This window comes from Anser brachyrhynchus, assembly GCF_964034855.1.
Source record: "Anser brachyrhynchus genome assembly, chromosome: 6".
Lineage (NCBI taxonomy): Eukaryota > Metazoa > Chordata > Aves > Anseriformes > Anatidae > Anser > Anser brachyrhynchus.
This window is the reverse complement of record NC_137700.1, coordinates 25594294-25610099: the sequence shown is the minus strand read 5'-3', so window position 1 is coordinate 25610099 and position 15806 is coordinate 25594294. Positions and strand designations below refer to the sequence as shown.

The 15806-nt window shown below is 41.4% G+C and overlaps 2 protein-coding genes across 3 annotated transcripts; one reads left to right on the top strand and one right to left on the bottom strand.

Moving 5' to 3' along the window:
* The first annotated feature begins 23 nt into the window (after positions 1-23).
* Positions 24-3949, top strand: ELOB (elongin B). 2 transcript variants are annotated; one of them, XM_080597706.1, is made up of 2 exons: positions 24-163; positions 3381-3949. In XM_080597706.1, exon 2 carries the CDS (start codon positions 3467-3469, stop codon positions 3830-3832), a length of 366 nt encoding a protein of 121 aa, XP_080453832.1. In that variant the 5' UTR covers positions 24-163; positions 3381-3466; the 3' UTR covers positions 3833-3949. The 2 variants fall into 2 exon arrangements, with proteins under 2 accessions (XP_080453832.1, XP_080453833.1); XM_080597707.1 differs by having other exon boundaries at positions 26-163; positions 3399-3949.
* A 4366-nt stretch (positions 3950-8315) lies between these two features.
* LOC308197373 (beta-microseminoprotein-like) lies at positions 8316-12469 on the bottom strand. The gene is made up of 4 exons (XM_080597708.1): positions 12331-12469; positions 10296-10404; positions 9511-9616; positions 8316-8793 (listed from the first exon to the last, which is right to left on the bottom strand). The coding sequence occupies exons 1-4, from the start codon at positions 12337-12339 to the stop codon at positions 8664-8666; spliced, it is 354 nt and encodes a 117-aa protein (XP_080453834.1). The 5' UTR covers positions 12340-12469; the 3' UTR covers positions 8316-8663.
* Positions 12470-15806: the final 3337 nt, after the last annotated feature.

The following is a 15806-nucleotide window of genomic DNA, read 5'->3' as shown; positions in this document are numbered from 1 at the left end:
GCTTCCACTGATTGACAAATGAAGGAAGCAAAGCTGCCCTGGAAGGGGTTTGGGGATAAAAGGCACAGTGGCAGAGCACATGCCCTCTCTGGAGTGGTCCAGAGGAAAGGAATGATTGTAAGGAAAGTGGCTGCTGCTTGCTGTGATAGAGGATTTGATTTACGTAAGTTGTTTGCTTGTTTTTGTGTACTTAGCAAGAAACTTTAGAGCTGTTATAGTAGTTTGCTTCTGATCTTGTAGTGCAGTTGATATTTTTTGTGTTAACCTTGTGATTGTGGTAGTTTACACTCTGTGGTTCTGCTTTAGGAAACAGTTGTGGTATCTAACGAAGTGCCTTAAGGAAAAACTTCCCTTGTAATCCTTAAGGAATGAACTTCAGTCTGAAAAGAATGATTTGTTCAAAATGACCTTGGCACTTAGAGGAAATCAAGTGAAACTGCAGTTTCTCTTATGCTATTAAACCCTTAAACATGGGATCATATTCAAACTTCTGGCCTGTCCCTGATGTAACTCTTAATCTTGTACTGTTTCTTGATGGGTTATTGTTAAGGTGTATAGTATCTGTAATAATAGTATAGTTGCAAGGACATGTGATAAGTAACTTCTGACTCAAAGGGCATGGTGTATTCTAAATGATTCCCTTAAAATAATAAGCTCACTTTTTTATTTCTTGAAAAGAAGTAATGATGTTAATGACTGTTTTATTACTCCTGTTGTTTCTCTGGTAGGCAAGTGCAGTGTGATCAAAGCTATTGCTGCCAGAAGAGCCTGGCAGCACTACTTCCTTAACCCGATGTGTATATTTAAAGTATGCTCTGTGCTTTTTTTCCTTAAAAAAAAAAAAAAGGCGGGGGGGAGGGCAGCTTAAGGCCACTTGGATTGTAGACTTGACAATGAAGAAACCAAATGCTTTTGAAAGTCTGTAACTTTGAGAGAGTTGTTTATGGGATTTGTAACAGAGTAGAGGCTGAACCTGTTTCTCTGTCAATGTTTGTGCTGACCTGCTCAGAAATCTTCTCTTGAGGCAAATAAGGTATTCCAGGTCAAGTAGGTAATGAAGGAGCAGAAAGGGTTCTCCATTGTGTAGATATGAATGAACAGTGCCTCTCAGGGCTGTAGTACTGTGTCCTCTGTGGGTCCCTCTGTTAAGGGATGGTTTAGTTTAGCTTGCCTGGCTGAGGACTGCTCCTCCTCTGTGATGTGGCCCTTGTCTATGAGAATGTACTCTGCTGTTTATCTGAGTGCAGCAGCACTGGTGTGACCATCCCTTGTGGCAGGTGGTGCCATCTTCCCTCTGCAGCAAGGATTCAGGATTGACTTCCTGATGCTTTCAGGTTATGCATGTGTATGCTGCCCAAATTCTGTCCCTAAAGGAAATTTAAAATGAACATTTCTCTAGCTCTACCTTTCTCTCCCCTCTACCTTTCTCTCCCTGTTAGTTCGTAACTCTATTAGTCTGGGGCAGATAGAAGAGGTTTCTGTGTATGTGTGGAGCACTGTGTTGTTTTTTTTTTAATGAGTTACTTCTGGTTGTTTAGCCTATGAGCATACTCCATTTTGTCCAGCATGCCTGTGTGTCCAAATGCTCTTTGAAGCAATAATTGAGCTTTCTAATTGCTGTTCTTGCAACAGGCCTGACTCTTTAAACTGATCAGCAAGATAACATAAATATAATGTAATAACTCCACTTTGTTGAAGAGAGGTAAACTTGGCTTTTTTCCTTCTTTCAGTTCTGGGCTTGGGAAGGGGAAAATTTAGGCCTCAGTCTACAAATGTGTGTAGATCCCAAGGTTCTGCTTGCCTTCAGCAGGAATTGGCCCACACATAAACCTTGAGTCTGAGTCCAGAGCAGCTCCCTCTTATTTTGTTGGTTTTGCTGTACTTGTGGCTCTTTTCTCCCACTCTCCTGGAGAACGCACTGCAAAGCCCAGGAAACTCCAGCTGGAACAGGCACATGTGCATGTCTGCAAGTTGGTGTTATGTGGCATTATGGCTATTGGTAATGCTTAGATGACAGTGCCTATGGGCCACTGCTTAGGGTTGGATGCTGACCGGAATAAACATCCGTTTCCCTGTTGGATAGGAAGAAACTACTGCAGGAATGGAGTTGCTTTTATTGCATCTGTTACTATCTTTGGTATAATCTAGCCTGTATGACCATACAAGGGATTAACTCTAGCCTTGGTTTGTCATGGAAAGCTTGTTTGTGCCAGTGATATCAAAGTGCAAAAGGAAGAGAAAAACAAGCTTAAATTTCCCACCCACCCACCTCTCTCTGACCTAGTGAACAAGAGCTCTGCCTGCCTATTCAGCGTTGTAGCCTGTAGGTATCTGACCACTGCTTGCCTTCATACAGAGGAGTGTCTCACACCCCTTCCAGGGGGCTCCAGTGGGGGAGAGCAGTACTCTGGTTTCCCTTCAGATCGTATAAATCATCCCAAAGACAAGAGCAGCCCATACCCTTGAAATGTGGCTGCTTTGCCAGGGAGCTGGAAGTAGGGGCTGGTGTCAATGGGATTAGATGCAACTGGTCCTGAACTCTGCGGGAACCAGTAATGGCAGCTCTGGGCAGATGTCCTTGACAGAAGAGAGTCTTTAAGCCTCTTGGGTGTGACTTGTTCCACATGTGACAAGGGACTGTGCACTGGCACTGCCATAAAGTACTAAAATGGCTGGACTTTGAGGAACTCCTTCTTTCTCTAATCTTTCTCTAATGTTACCAGACATAATTTCCCTTCCCAGACTGCTCCTGACTCAGGCATGGATCTCTAATCTTAATGCTGAGGGAGAAAAGTTACTTCTAAACTGAGTCTCCCCTCTTCTCGCTGATGCTAGGCAATGAGACCTGATAACTGACTTCCTGATGCTGGAGCAGGAAGCTGTAATACTGTAACACTATCCCTTATGTTGACAACTTCCAACATTTCAGTACTTATTTCAGTATTTGTCAGCTTTCCTACACTTACCAAGCGTATGGAAGAACCAGGGATGCTTCAGTCTCTTGGCTGACTAGGAACAGACAAAGCCCAACTGCTTTGTGTGCTTGCATCCTCACATGTTCCATCTTCTGTGTGTTGCATGTGTCTAGGACCTTGGGTAGATGTGGGTGGCCCCAAATGATTTAGGTATTAAATCCTTTCAGGAAAGAAGCTGAAGCAATACAAATTCTCATTAAGTGTACTAGCTCTCTACTAGATGATACCTAGGTAGAAATTCAGAAGTCATTGAGCTTGCTGTACTTGTACTCCATAGTTCTGACCGTGAGAATCTCAGTCTGTCTAGCAGAGCAGCTTCCTGTAAACTATTCCCCTCACCCCCCACCCCACCCACCCTTCCCCAGTGGGTCTAATCACCTAACGACAGTTCTGTCTTGACTTCAGTTATTCCTGAAAACACAGGTTTCCTGCTAAGAGGACTGAGAGCTGCTTCCCAGTGACAGAGGACTGCAGGAAGCCCCTGGGCAGTGATGGATGTCTACCTGATGATTCGACGTCACAAGATGACAATCTTCACTGAGGCCAAAGAGACAACAACTGTGCATGAGTTGAAAAAGGTGGTGGAGGGAATACTGAAGAGGCCACCGGAGGAGCAGAGGCTCTACAAAGATGACCAGCTGCTGGATGATGACGACAGAACTTTGCTAGACTGTGGCTTAAGCAGCCAAAACTGCCGTCCTCATATTCCTGCCACAGTGGGCTTAGCTTTATTCAGACCTGGTAGTGGCTCCTTTGAGCCACTGCGCATTGACCCCTTCTCAAGCACCCCAGAGCTACCTGATGTCGTGAAGTCACAGGACTCTGGTAGCAGCTCCAGTGAGCAAGCCTTGCGCTAAAACCATAATCTTCTGTTCTGCCTCTTCCAGACAGGAAGCTGGCGTTGTCTATGTATTCTGCTCCTATCCACATCCTTCCAAAGTTGTCTACCTGAATAATAAAGCATTGCAATTCAATTACATGATGTCAATGTGCTGTAGTGCCCAGGCAACCCACAGAACTGTTTCCTGAGAGGCTTTTCTCAGATGGCAGCAGCTGATGGCATGTGTGCCTCCTGAATTGTAAGTGGTATGTTCTGCCACTTGCGTTCCTTCCAGCCAATCCCCATGGCCTTACCAGTCCTGAGGTTCTGGCTCTGGGGAAAGAAGTGCTGCCCAGACTAACTTGGTAGACAAGCAGATCTATCAGTCTTCATTTTGGCTCCCCAGAATAGTGCTTCTGAGGAGTTTAGCTGGAAATCTTGGGAGAAAGGGCTGCAGAATAAACTTCTAACAATTTTGCTGCAAGCAAGACTAAGACCTGAGCAGAGGTAAGCTTAGAAAATGGAGCTTGTGTCCTTTCAAGTTGAGGGACATTGCACTAATACAATGCGCAAGAAACTTCTAAATCTGACATTGAGCTTGGTCACTGGCAAGGACTGCACAAAGGTGTTGTTTTTTTTTCCAACAGAGCTTAAAAAAGGACAGTACAGTCAGAAACAAATATACTAAAACTGCAGTTCTTGATAAGAGGTCTGCAAGAAGGAAGTCTGTCATCACATGCTTTGAAGTGTGGGATCAGTCCTATCAAACTCTTAGTCTTTTTTTTTTCCTCTGGTAACAATTAGAGATGCTAATATATCTATTCCCTGAATAGAACTTTGTAGTGTTATTATTGAGCTTTCTTTCTCCTCTACCAAGGATAATTTAAGTAGGCCAGTCTATCAGAGTCCAAAAACTTAAAGCTACTCAGTCCTGTCCATGACAGCTTCTTGGAGTTTTTTCCCCTTATTAATAGATTAAGAATACTTCTAAAAAGATGCTTGCATTCTTGAACCTCACTAGAACAAATGAAAAAGCTCCAGCCTGCCAGCAGCACCAGGATCTAGGTTTTCATGCTATCTGTACATCTGGTTTGTCCAGCCTTTCCTTCCAATACAGGAGCACTGCTGCAGAACTAGGATGCCATCTAGTGACTTAATGTTTTTTTAGCAGAGAACAAAAATGAAGTTCCAGACCTGTCACCTTTGTACATAAACAGCTGTACTAATGTAGCTGGGCTGTAGCTAGCGCAATCTACTCTGTGAAGTTGTTGGTACTTCCCACAACACTTGCTGGAAAAGTTAGGTACCCTCTGAAGTCCTTGGCTCCCAGTGAGCAGCACCAAGCAAAGTGGCACTGGCTTGACGCTCTTGATTTCTGATACAATTTTGGTTGTTCTAAGTATTTAACCCCTTTCTACTGAAGAGGGTTGGAAGAGTCCCCCACTTCCAACTGATACTCAGAAGGGAGTGAGGGAAGATGTTAATGAGAAATATTGACTGATAAAAAGAGACTATATTCTAAAAACATAGGCCTGATGCAAGCAATGTAGCCAAACTAGATAATGGATTTCTAGGTGTTATGCTCACAAATGTTCCTTTCAGAACACAATCTTTCAGAACTGATCTCTTAGTTAACTTATTTTTATCATTTGCTGTTAATATTAGGGAATAATACTAATACTGTTTTGAATTAACTTGTTCAATAGCCTGCCTTACACAGCTGAATACTAGAAAAGGGAAGAAACAACTGAGATGGAAGGGGAAAAAAAGAAGCCTTTAAGAGGTCAAATAATCCCATCTGAATTGAGATATCTAAAGGATTTCTCAGCCATTATATTTATCAGTAAAACAAAACTGCTTGCTTTGGTATATTTCTTGTCTTTGGCGGGCTAGGATAGAAATGGGAGACCTCTCTGGACTTACAGAGAGGGAAAAATAGGAGGCTGTTCTTGGAGGCTGATTTCATGGTGGTAAAGGACTGCAGTTCATCAGTGCTCTATAACAGAGATCTACCAGAAGTAATGATTATGCAAGAGCGCTGCAATCATGTGTAAAAAAACATGTTAGTGGCTGAGAACTGCATGCTGTAAGAAATGAAATGTTGAAGAATTTGGATGTGGGGGATAAATGTTAAAGTAACTCAGTCTTACTGAGTGTTTTTGATTGGTCATATGACTTGGGTTCTGGAGTTTCATATGAATTACTATTATAAAGCCCATTAGTTTGCCCTAAAATAAACCACAGCTTGGCTTAGTGAAACATGAACACAACAATAGATTTGAACAAACCTTCAGGCTTTCAGAAGGTGCCAAGGCAAACTTTCCTGCATACCAACAGAAGCATTAATTAAAACCAAAGTGAACATGCTTAACAATATCTTAAAGCAGCACAAAGCAGAATATGAGCAGGAAATTTCTAGCTTGTAATGTAAATAAGATATGTACACGCCTTATTTATGACTGTTTAAATTGGATTTTTTAAGGCTTGTAAAAATATTAATGGGAACGATACACAGATAGGTGTAAAAACAAATAGGATTTAACTGATTAACACTCCTTAATTGGAAAATTTCCATCAGATTATGGCATGTGTGTTCTGTTGTTATGTTCAAACATATTTGGTAGGGTAAGCGTAATGTTTCAGTTTTAGGGCAAGAACATCTTATTGGTATTTAAAAGTCTTACCTCAGAAAGAATTACTGGGATTAGAGGGATCAGGATCAGCCACCTGAAATTTCATTTCTTTTTCTAGTGAGGCTAGTGGAAGTGTTCTATTCTTCCAGGTAGGAAGATAGTAATGGGTGTAGAAGAGAGCATGTAGTCTCTTCACTCTGCCTGGGGCCGTGCTTGGACTCTCAAGGTTCTGCAGAGTCTCTTTTAAACTTTTTATATGTCAGGATAATGGGAAACTCTTATGCAAATGTTTCCTTTACTCTACGTGGAGCTAGTGGTGTTATCACCTAAAGCTTGAAGGCTGGGACTGGGAATGTATTCTTTGTAGGGGACTGTAGCTGTGTGCATTGAAGTAGAGAAATTACAAGACAAAACATTACTTGGCAGAAGTGGGAGGAGCAGAGGTTTTATGCTCTCTGCTCTCTGTTTGGAAGGTTTTGTCATCCTACCACAGCTAGGTTCCTTGCTACAGAAGGCAGCCAAGTTTCTGCTGTGCTTCTGGTGTTCTGAAACTAGATGTGATAGGTAACATTATCCTTTCCCATGCTGAAGCTTTGAGCAGACAAGAGGAGAACAGACAGCTCCCTGGAGATACTTTGGTTTAGACATGACTCTTTGTTATTTTTGCATAGTAGACAGGGTAGATCCACATAAAACAACAATTGCCAGATGCTAGAGAAAAGTGCTTGAGTGCGTTTAAAATATGGTTAAATTGGTTTGAATCCAGTAGGAGTATTGGTAAGGCTGGCTTTTCTGGAGTTTGGGTACATAAGTCATTAGCATTAAAAAGGAAATTAAATCTTTGGTCACAGCTTACTCGAAACTTGATGTTCTCTATGGACATGCCTTACAACTGAATCTGGAAGTCTCTTGCAGACAGAAAGATGTCCATGCTGCTACCTTTCCTGTGTCATCTCCTCTGGATGAAACTACAAAGAGCAACCCTACAATATCCATGGTGCAGTAGTTTTTTTAGTATCCTTTTCTGGGTCCTCCAGACTCAAACCTAAAGTGTTGGGGTCTGTACTGGACACCGTGTCATTAGAAGATGCCTTCAGATATGCTTTCTCTTAGCACAGGTGAACAAAGGGAGGTAAACTGGCTCATGACTCTCATGCTATTGGGGCTAGTGTCTTCCAAGCATTGCCACTGAATGCTGATAGATTATTTTGTGGATGGGAAGTTCTGAGCTTTTCAAGCAGCTGAGAGAGTGGGAAGCAGAAACAGAAAAGGGGAGCTGGTATCACTCCTTGCAGTCACACTATTGGCCAAAGTTTCCCTGAGAAACAGAAGCATGGGGTTTGTGGTAGCTGAATTGTGATTGCACATGTAAGACTGCGGGTGCGGTTCCGAAATGGTTCTGGCCCAACTTCAGTATCCTTGGCAGGTGCTGAAGGGGCTGGGGCTAGCCATCTAGCAGAGTGAGTTGGAGCCCAGACTGTTGGAAAACAAAATCTGGGTGCCGGAGTCAGGCAGGCAGGCAGGAAACCAGTAGCCTGCACTTGCACAATTAAAGCAATTAGTGAGCTGAAGTTTGAGGTAAAGGCCACTTCATACTGCAAGGACAAACCTGGTAAGAAGACTGGTTCCTCCTGTGGATGGGGCTCAAGTTGAATCTTTTAACGATTAATCAGACCCGTGGCTGAGGACTGGGTTTGCTGTGTTGTAGACATACAATACTGGGTAGGTGTCGGATCTTGAAGTCCATAGGTTGGGCAGGCTTCAGGGAGCCAAGTAGGATAAATGATCGTCATATGAGACATTGTCCTAGAAAAGTGTTCAGAAAGACCTCTAAGCTGCTTTTCATTGCTTAGGTTTTCTTCCTCAAAAAAAAAAGTCACATGAATGTTTGGTGCTTCATCTGATTTTATTTTTAGCTTTAAGATACAGCTGTGTGAAGATAACATACTCCTTGACACTGAAGTTTGAAGGGAGAAGTAAAATTAGCAGCTACGGATGATACTTAAAGTCAGCTTTAATTTCAGATGTCAAGGAAGGTATAAATTCTAACTGCATGGAGAAGAGGAAGGCAGAGAAACTGAGGAAGTCTTTTGTGCATACATACTCAATTTTATCACTTAGGAAGTTTTTGAGTAGATTTCACTTGATGGCTGCATTTTTCAGTGTTTTTGAATTTATGAGAAAGAAGCCTTGAAATGGGGAAAAAAAAAAGCCCAAATCCAGAACTCTTTTGTGTTAGCCCACCATCCCGTATACCGGGCATGTTTTTGAGTGATCGTTTTTCTCCACTACTTCATAAGTGCAGGTCTCCTTGTTGAAAATGCTTACACATTTCTCTTCATCATAACCAACTGGTGTTGAATAGCTGTCATTGGAAAAAGGAATAGGTGATGAGACCTAGAAAAAAACAGCTTCCATTTGAGATTGTATCTACACACTTCTAATATGAAGACACTATACTGAGGCAGTGTTTAGGGGCAGAAAAAGGAGCTCATGTGAAGCTCCCAGATCAAAGGTGACTTACCCTGCTGCTTAAACAGGATGAAGAGAGAGTTGTAGCTTACTGATCTGATTTATGACCAAGGGATGTTTGTGTTTATTTGTTGCTCCACTATCAACAATATCATTGCCTTTTCTATTTAGCCATGATATGGAACAAGAATTGCATGAGTGGTTAGGTGTCACTACAGTAAAAACTACAGGCAAGCCAGTGTATCCCAGGCTGTCCCTCAGAGAGAAAGGAGGAGCAATGTGTGGCTTGGGAAAGATCTGGATTAGCAGCAGTAGAAAATTCTTAAGCAGCTAAATGTTCTCTCATGAATCAGTTTCTTACCTGAAACTTTAGCCCCACGAAAAATTCACTTTTTTTTTTTAAACAAGGATTATTTTTTTAAACATGAGTTTTGTTTTTTAGAGGAACTTCTTGCATGCTTAGTGATGGTGTTGGGTTAATGCATTACTTTGTGATATGAAAGGAGTGAGAGAAGAGTCATGGTGATTTCTCAGGGACCCCTGTGTGAAGGGAAGTGCTTTGTGCTGTGCTGTGGCAGCAGATGAAACCCCACTGCTGCTCTGAACTCACGTGGAGCAGCAGCTGATTCCATCCCTGAAACAGGAGCACTCAAGGCAGTTCGCAGTCTTCCACTCGGAACCAAATTCATGCAGCTCTCCCTCTGAGTCATAGCAGCCTGAAAATGTAGTACACAAGCACCTGTTAGTGTCAGACACGTTGCACTAACATTGCTATTGCCTGCACAAAGCATATAGGAAATCTGCTGGCTTTTTTCATTAACGTAGCAGGACCACTACTATAGTAGTGGCATGGAAAAGGATGTCCTCATCTGCTCTGTTTCTTGTTGTTCTCAACTGAACAACAAACTTCCAAAACTTATCAAACTTTCTTTATCTCAACCCATGAGCTTTTACAATTTTTTTTTTCCCCTGGTTACTTCCCCCATCCCAGGAAGGGAGTGAACAGCTGTGTGATGCTTAGCTGCCTGCTAGGCTAAACCACAATAGTGTGTCCAAATAATTGCACACTGCTTTTAAACACTTATTTTCCGGTAGTAGCACTCATAGAAAAAAAAAGTATGACTTCGTACAGGTGAATAAACTAAGCCTATGCTACTTCCCTGGACAAAATCCATGTGTAATTTGGCCTGCGTCATGCTTCTTAGACAAACTTTTCTCTTTTATAGCATATTATAAATCCATTACTCTCCATACCCCATTTTCCCCATTTCACAGTGGTTCCTCTCCACTCTTTCCAATTATTTCTAAATTGTGATGAAATGTGCTGACTGGATAAATCAAATCAGGCAGTACTTGTGGTAGTGTGTGTCAAGTTGAGGACAATTGACTTCTCACCTTTGATCTCATCACCAGGATTCACTGGCTTGAATGGCTGAAAGTAACAAGCAGCATTGGACACTGCCACGCTAACAGAAAGAACAAGAAGGCAGGCCAAGAAGGTTTTCTGAACAAGAAAGCAGAATTATTGTGAATACTTCAGTATATATTAAAACTTCCTGATGGTAAATACTATTGTTAGAAATAGGAAAATATATTGTGGTTTTGAACCAAAATTTAATTATCTTTTGCATTTTATACGCTTTAACATACAGTCAGGAATACCAAGCCATTTAGAAGAAGCAGAGCATCATTTGAGAAGAAGGAGTCTGTGTTTCCAAGGTGTTAAAATCAGGCACTGCCTGATACAGGATTGGTAGATCCAGACACTGTCTGTGAAAGTAACCTGAATAGGGAGTGTATTTTACTCCTTCCCCATCCAGATTCATTTTTCTTGTCATTATTTTCTCCATCAGATTGGTCATCAACTGTCTCTACCACTAACTGCATAGTTTAAAAAAAAAAAAAAGGCAAAACACCAAAAACCTTCTTCACTGGAGTCTGAAGAACTGAGTGGATGTTTCAACCTAATATTGAAGGAATAAGCTGAAGAACTTTAGTTAAGTTAAACCTTCAAGATTTGGCCCTGTTTTAAGCAGGAGTTTAGACTAAATGACCTGCAGGTGTCCCTTCCAACCTAGATAATTCTATATTCTATAAACTTTCAGAAAAATCTGTTGACAAAGTTTAGCTTAAATTCCCCAGCTAGTCCCTCATCCTTCAATGTTAGGTTGAAATGTTTGAGTGGCATTCAGTGAGGCCATGAGAGAAATAAGTGCTGGGATGGAATTATCTGTGACGAGTTTAAAATGTTGGTAAGAGAGGAAAGATAGACAAGAAATAAGCAACGTCTCTCTCTCTCTGTCAGAGTAGAACTGATGACTTCTTAGAAAAAGAAGTCTTACCTTAGAGATAGAAGGAGGGATAAACAAGCATTTAATTTTGCAGAGATGAGGTTAAAAATCACCAGCTTGTTTAACAAGTGAAGGGACAAGTTAAAGAAAATAAACCAATCTGAGCACTGAAAACAAGGGATTTCTTTAGAGAACAGGAAATCCCCAAAGACAATAGTTATTTAAGTCATGCAAATCTTGTGATCGTTTCCATAACATTTGCAGTGACACATAGGTATGAACATCTGGTCACCTTAAGCAAGTCAAGTACAAGGTATTAACATGTCCTCTGTGTTCATAATCTGTACTTATATCTAGCTTTCCCTGTAGACCAAACTCTGTCATGGAAGGGATCAGATAGACTTGAAACAGGAAACAATTACAAAGAAAAATAAGCTGAAAGATGATGATGTAGATGTCATTTATGGTCTGGCCCCAGAAAGCAGTATTTTGGTACAGATTTGCAGAACCCTGCAGGAATGGTACTAGTTGGATGAATCAGTCTGCTAGGCCTATAAGTACACGATAGAGCTGGGAGCAGTCATACTAAGCAGTAGGTGTTGGATCAAGATTTTAAGCATAACTCACTCAAATATTTTGATTTCTTCAAAGAAGAAAACAAGATTCTAGTGTTTACTGAGATGAGTTATTTTTTGTGGGGAGAATTCAAATATATTTGAGCTGAAAAATGACTAAAAATAAAGATAACATTTTTTGAGTTTAACTAAACACTCGTATGTTACCCAAACTTTTCATGAAAATGAAGGCCAGTGCTAGGTTGAGGCAAAACAGTTGCTTTCTGCCAGAAAAGTGATTACGTCCAAACATTACAGGAATTGGAAACAGAATGTTATAATAAAAACCTTCAACTCTTCAACTGGAGTCCTATTAGATGACATCGTCCTTGTAAATCCTGGAATCTTTTACCCAGGGTTCTTACCTGCCTGTCCTTATCTGTCTGACTTTTGTTCTTAAAACACAGTTTCTACTTTCTCTGAGTTACTTAGAATTCTGAGTACTCAGGAAAACCCAGCAGAACCACTTTTAAAACCTGTAGCAATATAACATTGTCATTTACAACATAAGATGGAAGGACTCACCATTCTCATAGAATTATGAGGTTTCTGGTAAGGAGCCAGCCTGAAGGAAGTTCATCTTGTCCACGAACTTATATAGAGAGGAAACTTCTGATACCAGTTCTTGAGCAAACTGAACATACGTGAATAACTCCAATGAGGTTTCTGCAAAATGACCTCATGCAGTGAAGATTATTAAAATGAGCCAATTATACACAGGAAGGTTTGGTTCTGAAAGGCACTGAAGAAATAGGTGTGGCTTTTGTTCCACTCCACATTTAGAAGGGAGCTATGGGAGGTACTTCAGAAGGAATTTCAAGCCTGAGAGGAATATTTAACGGACTGAAAAAAACGTTAGGGACTGTGTGGTTGTGGTTCTTGCTCACACCAAGATTTGCATGCTTAATTTGAACCATCTAGATTTTAAGAGACAAATTTTGAGCAATTTTTCATCTTTCTCCTTCATCAGGTGAAGGAAGGCTCTTGTGGAAAAGGAGTGGTGGTTGGAAGGGTTATGTGGAAAGATGGTTTTCTGTGAAGAGTCGCTGGCATCTGTGAGCCCTTAAAAAAAGGGTGCTAGATGACTATTTTCTTCAGTATTTAGTTTTCCATCATTTAGAAGACCCAAGTGCTGAGGCCCTCTGTGTGTGCGGGAGGCAGTGTCAGGACAGGCACTCTTTCCAAATGCTTAGGACAGTAATTTGATAGCGAAGGAGTCAAGAACAGATCCCTTTTGCTTAGTTTTGATTTAGTTCATTCAGGTATTGCAAATTGTATAGCTCTGGTAGCAAGGGGAAGACTTCTTGTTACCAGAGCTACCCAATTTGCAATACTTCAGCTAGTCTGGCTGCCTAACTTTTGCCTCATCGTGTGGATTTGACAGTTGAGGTTAACTCCGGGCTGGGGTGACTACTCCACCTCTACTCAAACTCCAGAGTTGAGAGCTTACTCAGGTTACCCATTTGAGAAAGCCAGCATTATTGCAGTGCATGTCACAGTGTGACAACTCATAGGGGCAGCCTTAGCTGGCTTTCAGCTCCATAAGCTGGGTAAATTGTCACCACAGCATAAGAAGACTGTTTTTGTAACTTCCTTTTTTTTTTTTTTTCCCCTTCCGAGCCAGGGAGGGGAGGGGGTGTGTGCTTTTCTTTAGTTACCAGACCTTTCTTCAGAATGGGAGAAAAGAGATAAAGAGTTTTCAGGTATTCTTAGGTTTGATAAAACTGCCCAGAATCAGCTTTTAATTAGTAAGTTGGATTTGGCAATGTCAATGTATGCACTGTCATGAAATGGCTAGTACCGCAGCCACATGGTTAACGCCCTTGAGCTCTAATCACTAATAAATCAACAGAACATGTTAGTCTATGAGTATAGGCACTGGAAATTTCTTTACTGACATCAGCAGAGTACAAATATCCCCTTTGGATGTGTCACAAACATATCTGAAACCAATTTCACGGTGTCATTGCGGTTTGGGATAGTTTTTCAGAGAATGTATTCCAGACCAGATGCATTGTTCTATTAAAGGAAATAAAACACTCGGTAGGTTAACACAGTTATATATCCTGATCCTTGGCCAACGCCTTCTTTTGTGTTGGTTACAGTGAGAATGGAGAGAGTTCACACTCTCACTTCCATTGTCCTGTCGCTATGCTGCCTGACCTAATTGCTTACGTCTGAGATGGCTGAAGACAGGTACTTGTTTTGCTTGCCTGTACTTTGCAACTTCTACGTGGTGGGTAAGTAACTATTTCACCTTGGCTGAGAAGGCTGTGGGAGGTACAAAGGTAAAGGAGCAAGTATTCTGTGACAGTTCATAAGAAAAGGACTATCAAATTATATCATCTTGATTCTGTTAGTGTTACCGAGACATTTATATTTTTTCTCCTTCCATGGTGTGGAAGCTTGCACGCAACATTTTGCTTGATGGGTGACCTGCAGCAGGTTTTGTATGTGAACAAAACTCACCGCCAGACACACTGCAAATTGTGATGCAGGTGTGCTGGAGTGAGACCCCTGGAATCTGTTACACCCAGGACCCATTAAACTTGCTAGTTTGGTGCTGAGTGACAGAGAATGTGTTTATTACTCTAGCTCCAAAAAACACAAATCCAACCAACGGGTGTGTGCACTCTCTGTCAACCTTTCAGACAAGCACGGACCGCCCAGCCGTCCCCATTGCAGGGCCCTTCCCTGATTTTTAGGCACAAGCTATGCCAGGAATGGAGAGAGGCTCTTGCAAGCAGCTTTCTTCGGAATGCAGCAGGGACTGATCTGTCTAAGCCTGTGCAATGTCTAGGGACAGTGAAGAAGCTTTTTGCATGATCTGCGTACCTCAGGTGACCCTTAAAATATGCTGTGTTTCTGAGACAGAACAGCAAATTCTGTGAATAGTCCATTCATATATGTTTACTGAGGTCGTTGTATATGGCCCATACCATGTTGCATTTCTTCTTCACGTTGCTTGTGTGCAGGATGATAGATGCCATGCTTGTGTGGGGAACGAACAGACATCTACAGCAGATATTGCTCTGTTGAAATTTCCTGTTGTCAACTCAACCTGTTTATTTCTTCTTAAAAACATTCAAAGAATATATCTCTGTTCCACCCAGTTCTGTGCCCTCTTTGCACTCATGCTGATGATCAGAGTATCCTGTTTCTTCCTCAGGAAGGGGGGGAAATCTTGGAGACTTTCTTGAAGATCTATCTCACTATTTTAGTTGCTCATTCTTCACCTGGGGTTTCTGGTTATATGTCACTGATGACCACTGAGATAATTAGGGTAATGCAAGGCCACCGGCCTTGCTTTTTTTCTGTATTTTTCAGTGCTAGGCAGTCAACAGAGAAATACAGCATGATTTCAGAGCAATAATGTTCTTAAACAACCAATCAACCAACCAAAAAAAAAAAAAAAGTTAATATCCATGAACAACTTCAAGATAAAAGGAAAGCAGCCCAGGAACACTGTTTCTTAACAGGTCATTTCAGTACTGCCCTCACTTTCTTTAGAATGCTCTGCTTTCTGCAGGGGAGAGAGTATGTGCTGTACTCCTTATGGAAGACGAGTTCACATATCCAGTTGCTAAAAGCAGTAAGTTGACTGGCACTGCCCTTCGAAGGGAGAAAGCAAGAGGAAGTGTGAGGCGTGTCAGCTCACAGATCATAAGTAAACACAATTTTACAAATAAATTCGTGGTGATCTTAAATGGACAATGCTAGGTGTAGTGTATGTTGGCTTTACAACTGTTGAATGATGATGATCTTCCACATTTGCATGCGAGACGGGACAATTGTTTAAGGAGAAGCATAGTTAAACAGCAATAAAGAGTATGGTGCGCTTTTGAAACAGTAAATCTGTTAGAAGGAAGTTTTCTCTTGGTGGGAACATTTTTGTTAACTCTGAGGCTTATACACCCACAAACCTCAAAACCTGTACCCTCAGATCCCTCCTGTTCTAGGCATTGTTAAAGAGCTGTATAAATGTTATAGTCAAAAGACTA

Bases quoted from the DNA above. Each gene is read 5' to 3' on its own strand.
- ELOB (XM_080597706.1), top strand. From the start codon at position 3,467: ATGGATGTCTACCTGATGATTCGACGTCACAAGATGACAATCTTCACT.
- LOC308197373 (XM_080597708.1), bottom strand. The intron at 9,617-10,295 runs GTGAGAAGTCAA...CTACATTTTCAG, and splicing joins TCCTGGTGATGAGATCAAAG to GCTGCTATGACTCAGAGGGA. The intron at 8,794-9,510 runs GTGAGTTCAGAG...TTCCAATGACAG, and splicing joins GGAATCAGCTGCTGCTCCAC to CTATTCAACACCAGTTGGTT.